This window comes from Beauveria bassiana (assembly GCF_000280675.1).
Source record: "Beauveria bassiana ARSEF 2860 unplaced genomic scaffold BBA_S00032, whole genome shotgun sequence".
NCBI lineage: Eukaryota > Fungi > Ascomycota > Sordariomycetes > Hypocreales > Cordycipitaceae > Beauveria > Beauveria bassiana.
In genome coordinates, this window is record NW_007930867.1 from 39370 (window position 1) to 52138 (window position 12769).

Sequence of the window (12769 nt, forward strand, 5' to 3'; positions counted from 1 at the left end):
TTTTTTTTTTTTTTTTTTGGTTTGTGGATAGCCAAGAACCTACCATTGACTAGCATACTCCTCTTCTCGCTGCTGATGTGTTGTCATTGCCTCGTCACGGGCTTCCTGAAGAGGCCCGTCTGGCATGTGGAAATTATATCTCTGTTGCAGCAAGGTTAAAGTATGAAACAGAGAGGAGACATCAGAAACGTTTGGGTATTTGACTTACCTGCTTGAGAGCTTGCTTGGCAATCTTTTCTACTCGTACTTTGCGAATCTCTTGATAGACTGCCAGCACATCTGGTATCCTAGAGGCTTCGTGGATGGACCCTAACAGTCGACCCAACACTGCGCCGTCTTCCATGGCCGAGTTTGCGCCCTGTGCGAGATATGGGAGCATAGGATGGCACGAGTCACCCCTAAATAAAGTCAGTCCGGCGTTTTCTCACAGCTATAGTAGAACATACGCCATGGTAAAGTAACCACTTTCGTGATTCCATTTTGGTAGAGAAGGCACTAACACACATTAGCTTGTAAGTAGTCTTTTGGTGTAAGCATACCACGTACTGTGCATGAGTCGCCACTTCTCTACAGTCTTGACATTGTCCAGAAACCTGCAGAGGCTGAAGCAGGTCAAGTAGGTCAGTTTGTCGGACGAAAAAAAAAAAAGCAAAAAAAAAAGAAAAAAAAAAGAGAAGAAGAAAAAAAAAAGCCAGCAGAATCAAAATTTCATCCAAGGCTACTCACAGAGGATCCCATCCTTGAAAACGAGCCCTCATCTCTTCGAGGTCTGCTTGGGCCCTCGCGCAGCCCTCGGGCAAGTCGTCCGGGCACAGGAGCACAAGGTTGAGCTCGCTGCCCCCGCGGACAGAGTACGCAACCGCATGGGCATCGGCGCCGACCCAAAAGTTGACAGTCGGCTTGGCGACCCAGGCAGCGAGCTCCGGATCGTGCTGCAGGTTCTCCAGTCGTAGGATGATGCGATATGCCAAGTCGCCAGTCGGCTGCGGCGCCGTGCCTAGGTCCGGGAACAGGGCAGCTCGAGTCCGCGACCACAAGCCGTCGGCCGCGAGCACGACATCGCCCTGCAGCCTTTCCCGAGTGCCTGCCAGTATCACAGCCACGCCGTCAGTGTCGATGCTCTCCACCTCGGCCCCTGTTCGCACATCGACGCCGAGGTGCCGAGCCCTGGCCACCATGGCGGCTTGCAGATCAGCGCGATGCATGTCCCAGAACGGCGCGTCGTACTGGCTCTGCATCGTCTCGTCCCACCCGTCAGCGCGTGAGAGCACCTTGCTGCCGTCGTAGCGACGGACCGTCAGCTGGGTCGGGATACCCGCTTTGGATCGCAGCTTGTCCAAGACGCCCCAGCGTCGCAGGAGCCTTGTCGAGTTGGGCGTGAGCTGCAGTCCTGCGCCTACTTCGTTGAACTCGGGCGCCTTTTCCAGCAGCGTGCAGCGGTGGCCTTCGAGACGTGTGGCAATGGCCGCAGACAGACCGGCCAGGCCGCCGCCAATGACCACTAGGTGAAGCGGTTCACGTATGCTGCCCATTTTGTGTGGAGGTGAAAAATGTTGCTATTCTATGCAAGTTGCCTCGGCCGTATATCAGTAATAATAACACTGCACGAAGAGTGGGGGGGGAAGCTGCTTCTTGTCCTCTTTTTTGCTGTAACTAGTTGTTTCATAGAACTGGCCAGCTGGGACACCCTTTTTTAATAGATTCACCACTGGCCCAGCTGAAAAGAGGGCTTTGCTGCGATGCAAGTCAGTTAGGGCGGCCAATGAGACCAAGGCCAGCAGCGGCTTGCAGAGACAGATGTAGATAGCATCCGCTACTTAGTCAGTTACCACTTTGAGAGTCAGGCGAATTCACTAATCAAGCTGGCTACTACTTGAATCGGCACCTATTTGCTTGCTAAATCTTTAAAGAACTCGCTCCGGTCCGTCCCAGAAGGGCGAGTGACCAAAGTAGTTCATGTGCTTGCTGACCTTGAAACAAATAAGCTCATAAGCTTGGCGGTCCAGTAAACTGCCCCTTTGGGAAACAGAAACAGTTTTTGGCAGTCCCACATCTATGGGGTAATATTTGAAAGATTTTGCACAGACAAAGATTGACAGGAGATCCGGCCAAGAAAGCAGAAATAAGCAAGCTGTCTCGGCCTCAGTGTGCCGGTTTTCGCGGCTTCCACCAGCCGACGATTTCGCCACCCGAGAAGCGCCTCCCTTGATCGAGGAAACGTAACGTCAGAGTTTGCAATCCAAGCCCAACAGATATAGATATCACTCAGTCTATAGAGCGTTATTCTTAGTGTATTTTATATCAGTTATACCCTCATCAATAAGGCCAATCTGTCGCGGTCGGCACTACACATAAGCTACTTGCATAAATGGATGTTGAAAAAGCAATACCATGATTGCATAAATAGCTGCTGAAAAAGCAATTCACTGCCACTTCCTCCAATCGTGAATCAACAGCAAATTTTGTTTATTTATTTTTTTTTCCCTTTCCCCTAGCATCTTGTACCAAGGCCACCATGATGCGTCCTTGGACAATACTCATAGCCAGTTCGTGGCTGAGCCTTGCCGCTGCGTCTGCTTCTGCTTCTGCTTGTGCAGCGAAACCTTCTGTAGCGGCTGAAATTGCTTCGATCGATCACGATAACTGCGAACATGGTCCCAACTCTCGAGGATGTTGGGGTGACTACTCTATCAACACCAACTACTACGAGCAAGCTCCTGATACTGGGGTGACGAGAGAGTACTGGTTCGTTGTGGAAAACATTACAATGGCGCCCGATGTTAGTAGCTGCCTGCTCAGCCTCTCGCGTTTTTTTTTCTCTTGGCATACTGACCTCTTCAATAGGGCTACGAACAGCACGTGCTTGCTATCAACAGATCGATCCCCGGGCCTCTGATTGAAGCAAACTGGGGAGACGAAGGTAATATCACGATGCGCGGAACTTGTACAAAGTCACTAATGGCGAATCAGTTGTAATCCATGTCACAAACAATATGGAGAGAAATGGAACAGCGATCCACTGGCACGGTATAAGGCAACTCAACAACAATGCGCACGACGGTGTCCCTGGCGTTACTCAATGTCCCATAGTAAGTCAACATGCTGAATATTTTCCTTGCAACGCAGAAATACGCTAACTTGGCCACAGCCGCCTGGAGGTAGTTACACCTATCGTTGGAAGGCTGAACAATATGGAACAGTACGTATTGACAGAAAGATTCTTCGTCTAGGTGGCTCAGCTAACAAAATTCAAGTCCTGGTACCATTCTCACTTCAGCCTCCAGTACTCGGTCGGTCTCCAGGGACCCATGATCATTCATGGGCCCGCAACCGCCAACTATGATGAAGATTTGGGAACAGTCATGCTCCAAGATTGGAGTCACGTTTCGCCATTTGCCATGTGGTGGTACGCGCGTGTGCCCTCTGGTCCGCCGTCGCTCTCCAACAGCCTCATCAATGGCAAAAACATCTTCAGATGCACCGATCCTCTCGATAAAAACTGCCTGGGCACGGGTGAGCGATCCGAGTGGCACTTTGAAAAGGGCAAGCGCTACCGTATGAGGCTGGTCAATACTGGTTTATACTCAAACTTTCGTTTTGCCATTGATGGCCACAATTTGACAGTTATTGCCAATGACTTTGTTCCTATTGAGCCGTATACCACAGATAATGTCAGTATTTGTCTACAAACGACAGCACAGTCCCGTCATCCTTTTTTTTTTTTCTCTTCTTCTCGGCCAACTGACTGTTTCTGCCGCAGGTCATTATTTCGATGGGCCAGCGATACGATGTCATTGTGGAAGCAAATGCGCCGGAAGACAACTATTGGCTACGGTAACAACCTCCTTCATATCAATGCTGAAGAGAAGAAGAATAAGGCTAACACACCATGGCAACTAGGGCTATTTGGCAAACTTCGTGTTGCCCCAATGACTATGCGAATGATACACTGGGAATAATCCGATACGATCCTCAGTCTACCGCTTTACCAAACACGACGCACCCGGCGCTCCATTACCCCGACAATTGCGACGACGAGCCAGCTGAGAAACTCGTACCGCACGTCAAGGTCGACGCTGGTCCACCGGCGAGGACTGACGTCTTCAATCTCTATCGCCATACGTACGACATGCCTCGCGGCTTCATGTGGACTCTGAACGACACGTATCTCTGGATCGACTGGTCCAAGCCCACCAACCTGCTCGTGGCCGAGAATGACACTACCATTTTCCCACCAAACTACCTGCTCTATCATACCCCCGACGGACCCAACCAATGGGTATACATTGTCTTTAATGACATTTCCGAGCGCAACCGCTCGCACCCCATGCATCTGCACGGCCACGACTTTTTCCTGCTGGGTACTGGCGAGGGCAACTTTACAAAGGATAGCCCGCTGCAGCTGAAGAATCCGCCCAGGCGAGACACGGCGTCGTGGCCGAAGCGAGGATACATGGTCTTTGCCTACAAGACTGACAATCCCGGAGCGTGGTTGATTCACTGTCACATTGCATGGCACTCTAGTCAAGGCCTCGGGATGCAAATGTTGGAGCGACCCGGTGAGATGACATATACAGAGGACGAAGACCAGGCGTTGCATCAGACTTGCCAGTCATGGAATAAATTCTATGAAAGTCCGGAACAGTATATACAGGAAGATTCGGGAATTTGAGTTGTTTGGTCGCCTACGGTGTGCTCGGTCACAGATGCCGGTGTATTTTTCCGTTGAAAGGGCTTGGGTGTGCGGTATTCTGATATTTAGTACGGTCGGATGCGAATATAGATTAGATTATAAACTACTTTACCATTCAAGAAGGAAGTACTAGCTTGAATTAAAAGTTTATTTCGTAGCAGCTAGCAGTCACTCTGACAGAGTCAGTATTCAGCAATTGGGAAAGCAATGGTGGCTTCGTCGTGTACTATTTAGACAGTCAATGTCAATGTTCGATTTTAGTTGCCGAAACAATAGCCGTAATAAATAAAATGAAATTAAGCCAGTTTGTTATTTATCTTGCTTGAAATCTCAAGTTTCAAGCACATCTAAGCGAGCTCCTCCCATCTCAAGCTAGAGCAGCTTTGGTCGCCGCAATCTTCTTGACAGCCGGTCGCTCCTTCAACGCCGCTAGCCAAGCCGCGAAATGGGGATATTCAGTGGCAGGATCATAGTCTGGCACAAACAACGGCAGCATCATGTAGTGCGGGACAAAGGCCAAGTCTGCGTATGAGACCTTGGAGCCGAGGAGGTATGGGCCACCCATTTTGGCCAGATGCTTATCCAAGACACCCAGCACCCTCTTAATCTCCAGTGTCAGGAACTCATTGGCAGAGACAATCTGGCTGGCGTCGTAGGTACGGCCCATCCAGACCTTGTACCCGATCACGGGCGCCTGGGCAGACATTTGCAAGTGCAGCCAGGCGCGGGCCAGGGATTTGTCCTGCAGCGACTCGTGCGATAATTTCCCGTCTTTGTCGTACTGTTCAATCAGGTACTCGATAATTGCGCCGCTCTGTAAGTGAAACTTGTGTCAGAAATCCATCAACTAAAAAAAGTTACAAGTCGTTACTAACCTCGAACAACTCAATGCTGTGGTTGGGATCCTGGATTGCTGGAAGTTTGCCATTGGGGTTCAAGGAAATGTACGGCTCGACTTTGGCGTCAGGAAACTCGAGGTAAGTCGTTTCGTACGGCAAACCAAGTTCTTCGAGAATCAGGGCAACCTTCCATGGGTTAGGCCCTTTTTTGTGCGCATATAGCTTGATTGGTTGGAGCGACGCCATTGTGACTGGGGTGATGATCCAAAAAGTTGGTCAATTAGTTGGATGTGTAAAGCACAAGTATCTAAGCTGTCTTGGATTTCGTAAATGAAATTGGTCAGGCCGTTACATCTTATTATCAGGCCATCTTACTTACACCACGAATACTTTTGGTACTCGTGCACTGTCCTAAATCTGTTTGCGAGGCATGCCCCTTCTGGAAATGCTCCTTTTGGTAATATCAGCTCCACACGGCGATCTTCTAGCGCTTAGTTGTACGACTGGAGCGAGTAATAACTGCTTCATTTTTAGTGTTTCGGTGTATTCCCCTAGAGGGCAGAGTGGCTTGATGCTGTTTGGAGATGGCCTTCTTTGGTGACAAAGTCGGCCTGTAAAGCTGCAATTGGACCGTGAGCGAGGTTCCTCAATACGGCGGCAGCCATCCGATAAAGTCATTATGAGCCACAAATCATTTACTTTAAAGACAAGCCGAGCTCGGACCAGATTCAATCTTCAATAGCAAAGTTCAGCAGAAGCACAAACCTCGACAACTTCGTCTTCGTATTCAAAGCAAGCTAGCTAGCAGTCATGGGATTCGTACCGATTACCCTCTCCGCGGGGCAAAATCCCCTAACACAGTGAGTTGGGAAAAGAGGAAAAAAAGAGTCCTCGATTGCGAGTACTAAATTATCATCAGATTTGATGGCAAGATTGAAACTCACTTCCTAGAACCGCCGGCTGGCACGGCGTTTCAGATTATGCAAATCTACAAGCCGCTCCCCAAGGGCGACAAGAGCGGCGCGTACCGAGGGCCGCCGCCGCATTTTCACCTTCACCAGACGGAGCGGTTCAAAGTCATCAAAGGCCGCGTTGGCATCGAAGTCAACGACAAGGTCACGGTGCTGCGCCCAAAGGACGGCGTTGCCATCTGCCCAGCGGGTAATATTCACCGCTTCATCATCGACGTGGACCCTAAACACGACCAAGACGGCGAGGACGATGAGGAAGAAGACGATGGAGAGATTGTCTTCATGGTCAATGCGACCGACAGCGGCAAAGATTTCGTCTTGGACAGAATCTTTTTAGAAAACTGGTACGGCGTGCGCGTCGACAGCTTCAAATACGGGACCAAGATTGACTTTATCCAACAATGCGCGGTACGCAGAAAACCTTTTCCACCCCCAGAATTTCTCGAATCTACTACTAACACGAGCCATGGCTTTTTCTTTCTTTGCAGACTTTTGACGGCGGAGATCACTACCTGCCCTTTCCGGCTACGCTGCCTGAATGGGTCCCCATGAGCTGGTCCGTCGCGATCCGCACGTTTCTGGGCTTCTGGGTCACAGTCATCATCGGACGCTACGTTGGCGGCCTGCTCGGATACCAGCCCTTTTACAGGGAGTACACCACGGACTGGGAGCTCGCCGTGGCAAAGATGCAGGGCACCTGGTTCTACCGCCGAAACGTGCAGACGGCCTACAGGGCGGCGACGAGCTGGAAAGAGTTACGAGAAATGGTGCCGTACAGCGACGAGGGAGCGGCGAACATGGGTCTTGCTGATGCCAAGGTTGGTAATGGCGCGGCTGTCAAAAAGGCCATCAATGACAGGGCTGCCAATAATGGTGAGGATAAAAAGAATTTGTAAATGTAGGGTAGGAGTTGCATGCAAGACACATGCTGTATATAGTAAATAAATTGCATACTTGGAGTTTTTTATGCTTTATACTTGAAGTCTTTTTATGCTTTTTGTCTATAAATTTGGCAGAAAAGAATATGGCATTGGTACTTGCAATAAGCAAGTGGTCAGCACAAAATATTGATCAGGGGATTATCAACACCAAAAGGCTGGTAATGTGTATTAGTTGGCAGTGGGCCAGAGTACCTGACTGTAGGCTTAGGCTTACAACTGTTAAAGGAATATTGTTTTAGGCCAAAGCACCGAGTGAATGAAAGAAGCCTACCCTGTGCCTGCGTTGAAATTTTTGCCAATTTGTAATAGTCATCTGGTGGGATCATGTAGTGATATCACTAATAAACTCATCCCGCCGGAGGGCAGGACTCCCTGCTATAGATTCATAATTCGTGTTATTGGGGTGCGAAAATACCCACCTGTTGCTTGCAACGCGTTTTTCTTGGTCCTTTTTTTTTTTTTTTATCTACCACATTGGGATACAAGCGCCGGTCAAATGAAGGCATACTTGGGTCATTCCTAGGTATTCTCACTGAACATGTTATTTATTACAAAGTAACTGCGCTATCTCGACGTCACTGAGACGCCTCCAGCGCCCAGGTCTGGCACACTCGGGAACCAAGGCCGATGCAGCCAAAACTTGGTCTGGGCGGGAGTTGTGGACGCGATTAATATAAACCCCCAAGAATTACGACAAAAACGTTGGACCGCCTCTTTGCGCAGGTCCCCATTATTTTGACAACAACCAAGTTCATCAGCCACACAGCTGACAGCATGCACCCAAAACCCACCAGTAGCAACGGTCGCTGTGCCACTGAGAACCGTTGCTGTTGCGGCCCTCTGCCGACGCGTCCAATCACCCTATTAATGGGCGTGGCTGAGGTGGGACATTTTACTAGGCTTGCAATGTCATGACCTCATGCTAGGCCTCGTGGCCATGTACTTCAGACAGTGGCGCCAGACGCCACAGCCCTGCTTAATATAGTATCTCGAATGGCTTGGTCGATGCCCAAGCCCCCGTCGCCACGCAAGCAAGTACGGCTGGCAAGTACGGCAAGCACTGTAGAAGTCGCATCTAGGCCAGTCATTCTCAAACTTGCATGTCGTGTTGTACTGCTGTGGCTGCCAAGGGGGCTGCGTCATGGAAGTCGATTCCCTGTCAATCAGAACTTGACAAGAGATATGTTCCACGCGATGAGGACTCCAGTCGGTCAAGGGGAAAAAAAAGATAAATGCTGAGCTTCCCCAGCTCCTCAGCTCTGGAATTACACAAACCAGATACCCCCTTCGCATTCAAATCAAATAGCCAGCTTCTCCAATATCCCCTCGCTTTAATCCATAATTCCCATTTTTCCATACCATCATCCATCATCATCATCATCATGGCCCTCGACCGCCTTGTCAGCTTGATCCTTCGTGGTGCAGAGCTCGTCTTTGCTGCCATTGTCGCCGGTGTCAACGGCGAATATCTCCGCCACACCAGGGGCATCCACAACAACCGATGGCGATTCATCTACACCGAAGTCGTTGCGGCCCTTGGCATCTTCTTTGCTTTGATTTGGCTTATTCCTTTTTCGAGCACCTTTACCCACTGGCCAATCGACTTTGTCCTCAGCATTCTCTTCTGGGTCGCGTTCGGCATCCTTGTCAACGTAAGTGGATTGCTTTTATTGCATTTGGGCTTATTACTTACATCTACTTCTCATTGTAGCTTGTCGGCAGCAGCTGCGGTCATGTATTCGACTGGAACAACGTCCACCCTGTCCACGGCGACCAGTGCGGCAAGTACAAGGCCACCATTGCCTTTACTTTCCTGTGCGCGATCCTGTTCCTCGCCTCTTCTCTAATTGGCCTTCTTTGGACCCGAAAGCGTGAGCCTGCTGCCCACCATGGTGATGGCGTCCACCAGGGACGCTGGTACCGCCGCGGAAACCGCCGCAGCGTCGTCTAAGTGCCACCAGCACCACCACCACCATTAATTTGCACTAAAAACCACCTCTTTGCGCACATCCTATCGGCCGACTACAGGAATCATGACAGCCGGCGATAACAATTTCTGTGCACAATTTTCTGTGCAACTGACGTACCTATTACGATTTGCTTGAAAGTGATTCATGATACCACAAAACTTCGGCATACCCTAATAAAGCGCTGCAATTTTCGCGAAGCTATGATGAATGCTGTATGATGGAATGTGATGGAATCAATTGGGATTTTCCTAGTTATGATAGTGACAGTATGATCTGTTTTTTGTTTCAATTCATCAGTTTCATTCATCTAAAATTCTGGTGACCCCTTCGTGTTGATTGAATAACAAGCGCTGCAGTGTGATGATGATGCAATAAGCTTCTGTGTCACGCTTCATCTGTCCATGCTCGTTTTACTCTCTGCTTATTGCGCAATCAAGGTCATCATCGGGTGCTGCTATCAGTAGTCGAAATTTCTATCGATATTTTGGCGTACTTTGCGTTTTTTTTTTTCTTTTTTTTTTTTTGATCTCCGTGTAATTCCTTCGCAGATATTCTATTACTGATCATGCTGGGCCCTGGTCGGCGACTTGGCTAGGCATCTCAGCACTAGTTCTAGCAGTACGCAGCACGCAGTACATGCCGTGATGCCTTGAGTGCACCACCTTGGGCACAAAAAATAATGCTGTGCTCAGTAAGGAGCTTTTGTGTATGCAGCCTTGGTCAGCGTTCACGGAACCAGTCATTGTCCACTTTTCTCGTGTAAAAGCATGGCTCTCGACCTACGTGAGCATGATATCGATACGACAGCAAAATAGCGCTGTTCCAGAATCAACTAAAGAGCTCTGTATGCATCCACTGAGCGTGGAAATAGCAACAACAACGTGCTGGTGAGACAGTGGGACCGGGATTGAGACCAAGACCGTAGCAAAAGTAGTAATAACGTAGCACCGGCAGCCGGCCCCAGAGGCGTTGGTAGTTGACCGAGATGAACCCTTTACTAGTTGAGCTTCTTTCCATGCCAAGTTTACGCAAGATGTCATGAGACAAAAAGGCAGGCGTCGCGATCGAGATCTTAGCTGAAAATCCATGCTATAACGTGGCCAGCACCTCATTCTCGCCCACTTGGCGCCACATGTGCCAGGGAAAGAAAGCTGTGCGACGATCTGCAGCAGACAACCCAACTTGCTCGTCACTCCAACGCAAGAAAAGCCACAATGGCTTCCTTATAATTAGCCACAGCAGCAAGTTGCTGGGAGAATACCGGATCTGCATGGCCAATAATTACATCAGGCCCGTCTAAACTCTGAACCACAATTGGGCCGCGTTGCTGTCAAGGCTGTGCGCAATCCAGAACCAAGGCGGGCAACCGAAAAGTGGTGACGCCACCACAGCCACAATGGATGGTTACTACTAGTTAGCAATTATACGTAGCTACCAGTAATAATAGCTGGTCAACTGGTCCAACTAATTTGTTAGTGCTCCACGTACGAAAGCTGCAGTAATGCTGCGTATGCTTTGCGTCATCTTCCCCAGTATGTCGACCCTCTTTTCCTTCCCGTCAGGTTACCTTGGCTGCTCTCCCCAAAACAACCAATCTGCTCACGATGAAGCATGGGCTGCGAGGCAATTTGGAGTCATCACTGGCGTTCGTCTTACCTAAACCCCCACCATCTTGAAACCATTGGGCCAAACGGGCGCCAAGGACAACTCCAAGTCGCCTTGGCTTAGCTTGATCCCTCTTGTTCATCCGTCGTGCAAATTCCACGTCAGTATGACGCCGTTCGCGCACCTCCAGCTTTGCATTGCTTAAACGTGTGGCTGTTGTGGCTGCTCGGCTGGGGGGCAGCAACGACCCATCGACATCTATGACGACGGCCAAAGTGTATTCTGGATGATCACTGGGTAGGCAAACCCCGTATAACAGTTTTTCGAGACAGATGAGCTGAACAATTGCCTTGATGTCGACAGATGAGTACAAGACGGAGGTTGCCATGAGCTCATTGTTTGCTCTTGCGAGTCTGTCTATAAAGAGACTCGATTGCCAGCTTCGATATCACGATTTCCTTTTCCATCATCACACTACAAAATAAACAATACATTGATACCCCCAAAAATTCATCTTTCAAAATCCTTCCACTCACACCTTATTTCCTAAACTCGCCTTATTCTATCAGAGACTTACACACAACTCACCATGTCTTCCATCGTCAACAAGGTCAAGGAGGTCCTGCACTCCGACAAGGACAAGGACGCCAAGTACGATAACACCAACACCCACAACTCTCGCTTGGACGACACCCGCACATCTGGTCTGAACTCGGGAACCACCGGTGCCGCCGGCACTACTGGCGTCGCTGGAACTACTGGTGTCGCTGGCACCCACAGCCATGCTACTGGCCCTGCCTCCAACACTGCTGGTCCTCACTCATCTAATGTCGCCAACAAGGCCGACCCCCGCGTCGACTCTGACCTAGACAGCCGCAACCGCGTTGGTGGTGCCGGTACCACTCACAGCCACGGTACTGGCCTTGGTTCCAACACCACCACCGCCAGCCCTCACTCTTCCAACATTGCCAACAAGGCTGATCCCCGTGTCGACTCTGATCTCGACGGCCGCAACCGTCTTGGCGGTGCCGGTGCTGGCGGTATTGGTGCCGGTGGTGTCGGTTCCGGTGTTGGTTCTGGTGTTGGCAGCGTCGGTGGTGCAGGTGGTGCTACTTCGAGCTACGCTACCGGCCCTGCTTCCAACACTGCCGGTCCTCACTCCTCCAACATTGCCAACAAGGCTGACCCTCGTGTCGATTCGGACCTTGACAGCACCCGTCACCATGCCGGCGGCGCTGGCGGTATCGTTGGCGGTACTGGTGCCACCCACGGCCAAACTCACGGTTCTACTAACGCCGGCCCTCACTCCTCCAACATTGCCAACAAGGTTGATCCCCGTGTCGACTCCGACCTGGACAACCGTAACCGCGTCGGTGGTGCTGGTGCCTTCGGCAGCGGCCCCGGCCCGGCCTCTAACACTGCTGGCCCTCACTCCTCCAACCTTGCCAACAAGGCCGACCCTCGTGTCGACTCTGACCTAGATGGTCGCTCTGGCTACAACACCCGCAGCTCTGCTGCTGCCGCCGGTACCACTGGTATCCACGGCGTTCACGGACAACAGTACAACACCACTGGTGGTAGCAACACCCTTGGCAGCACTGGCACCGACCCTCTACACACGCATAGCGCCACTGGCACTCATAACTCTCACGGCATCTCTGGCTCCCACGGCACCACTGGTGTTACCGGAACTCACGGTGTCGCTGGCCACACTGGCCCTCACGGTACTGGCAACCAGCACACCTCTGGC

At 50.5% G+C, this 12769-nt stretch overlaps 6 protein-coding genes across 6 annotated transcripts in view; 4 read left to right on the top strand and 2 right to left on the bottom strand.

The window, feature by feature from the left end:
- The window catches only part of BBA_08182 (FAD binding domain-containing protein), a gene marked incomplete at both ends in the record, with an annotated part of 1753 nt that extends 221 nt beyond the window's left edge, over positions 1 to 1532 (bottom strand). Inside the window, 5 exons of the mRNA XM_008603279.1 lie at positions 44 to 141; positions 209 to 398; positions 447 to 495; positions 547 to 602; positions 727 to 1532. Of these exons, the coding sequence (XP_008601501.1) occupies positions 44 to 141; positions 209 to 398; positions 447 to 495; positions 547 to 602; positions 727 to 1532 (1199 nt within the window). The remainder of the gene's footprint in view (positions 1 to 43; positions 142 to 208; positions 399 to 446; positions 496 to 546; positions 603 to 726) is intronic.
- Positions 1533 to 2515: 983 nt separating this feature from the next.
- On the top strand, positions 2516 to 4672 carry BBA_08183 (laccase 2; the record flags this gene model as incomplete). Its single annotated transcript, XM_008603280.1, has 7 exons — positions 2516 to 2779; positions 2845 to 2920; positions 2971 to 3089; positions 3149 to 3199; positions 3255 to 3671; positions 3761 to 3834; positions 3901 to 4672. 7 exons carry the CDS (start codon positions 2516 to 2518, stop codon positions 4670 to 4672), a joined length of 1773 nt encoding a protein of 590 aa, XP_008601502.1.
- A 388-nt stretch (positions 4673 to 5060) lies between these two features.
- BBA_08184 (glutathione-s-transferase) lies at positions 5061 to 5778 on the bottom strand (the record flags this gene model as incomplete). Its single annotated transcript, XM_008603281.1, has 2 exons — positions 5061 to 5507; positions 5569 to 5778. The coding sequence occupies 2 exons, from the start codon at positions 5776 to 5778 to the stop codon at positions 5061 to 5063; spliced, it is 657 nt and encodes a 218-aa protein (XP_008601503.1).
- Positions 5779 to 6342: 564 nt separating this feature from the next.
- Positions 6343 to 7399, top strand: BBA_08185 (uncharacterized protein; the record flags this gene model as incomplete). The annotated part of the gene is made up of 3 exons (XM_008603282.1): positions 6343 to 6392; positions 6452 to 6911; positions 6992 to 7399. The coding sequence occupies 3 exons, from the start codon at positions 6343 to 6345 to the stop codon at positions 7397 to 7399; spliced, it is 918 nt and encodes a 305-aa protein (XP_008601504.1).
- A 1427-nt stretch (positions 7400 to 8826) lies between these two features.
- On the top strand, positions 8827 to 9395 carry BBA_08186 (uncharacterized protein; the record flags this gene model as incomplete). Its single annotated transcript, XM_008603283.1, has 2 exons — positions 8827 to 9096; positions 9156 to 9395. The coding sequence occupies 2 exons, from the start codon at positions 8827 to 8829 to the stop codon at positions 9393 to 9395; spliced, it is 510 nt and encodes a 169-aa protein (XP_008601505.1).
- A 2213-nt stretch (positions 9396 to 11608) lies between these two features.
- BBA_08187 (cell surface protein, putative) overlaps positions 11609 to 12769 on the top strand; it is a gene marked incomplete at both ends in the record, with an annotated part of 3035 nt that continues 1874 nt past the window's right edge. Inside the window, one exon of the mRNA XM_008603284.1 lies at positions 11609 to 12743. Coding sequence (XP_008601506.1) covers positions 11609 to 12743 — 1135 coding nt within the window. The remainder of the gene's footprint in view (positions 12744 to 12769) is intronic.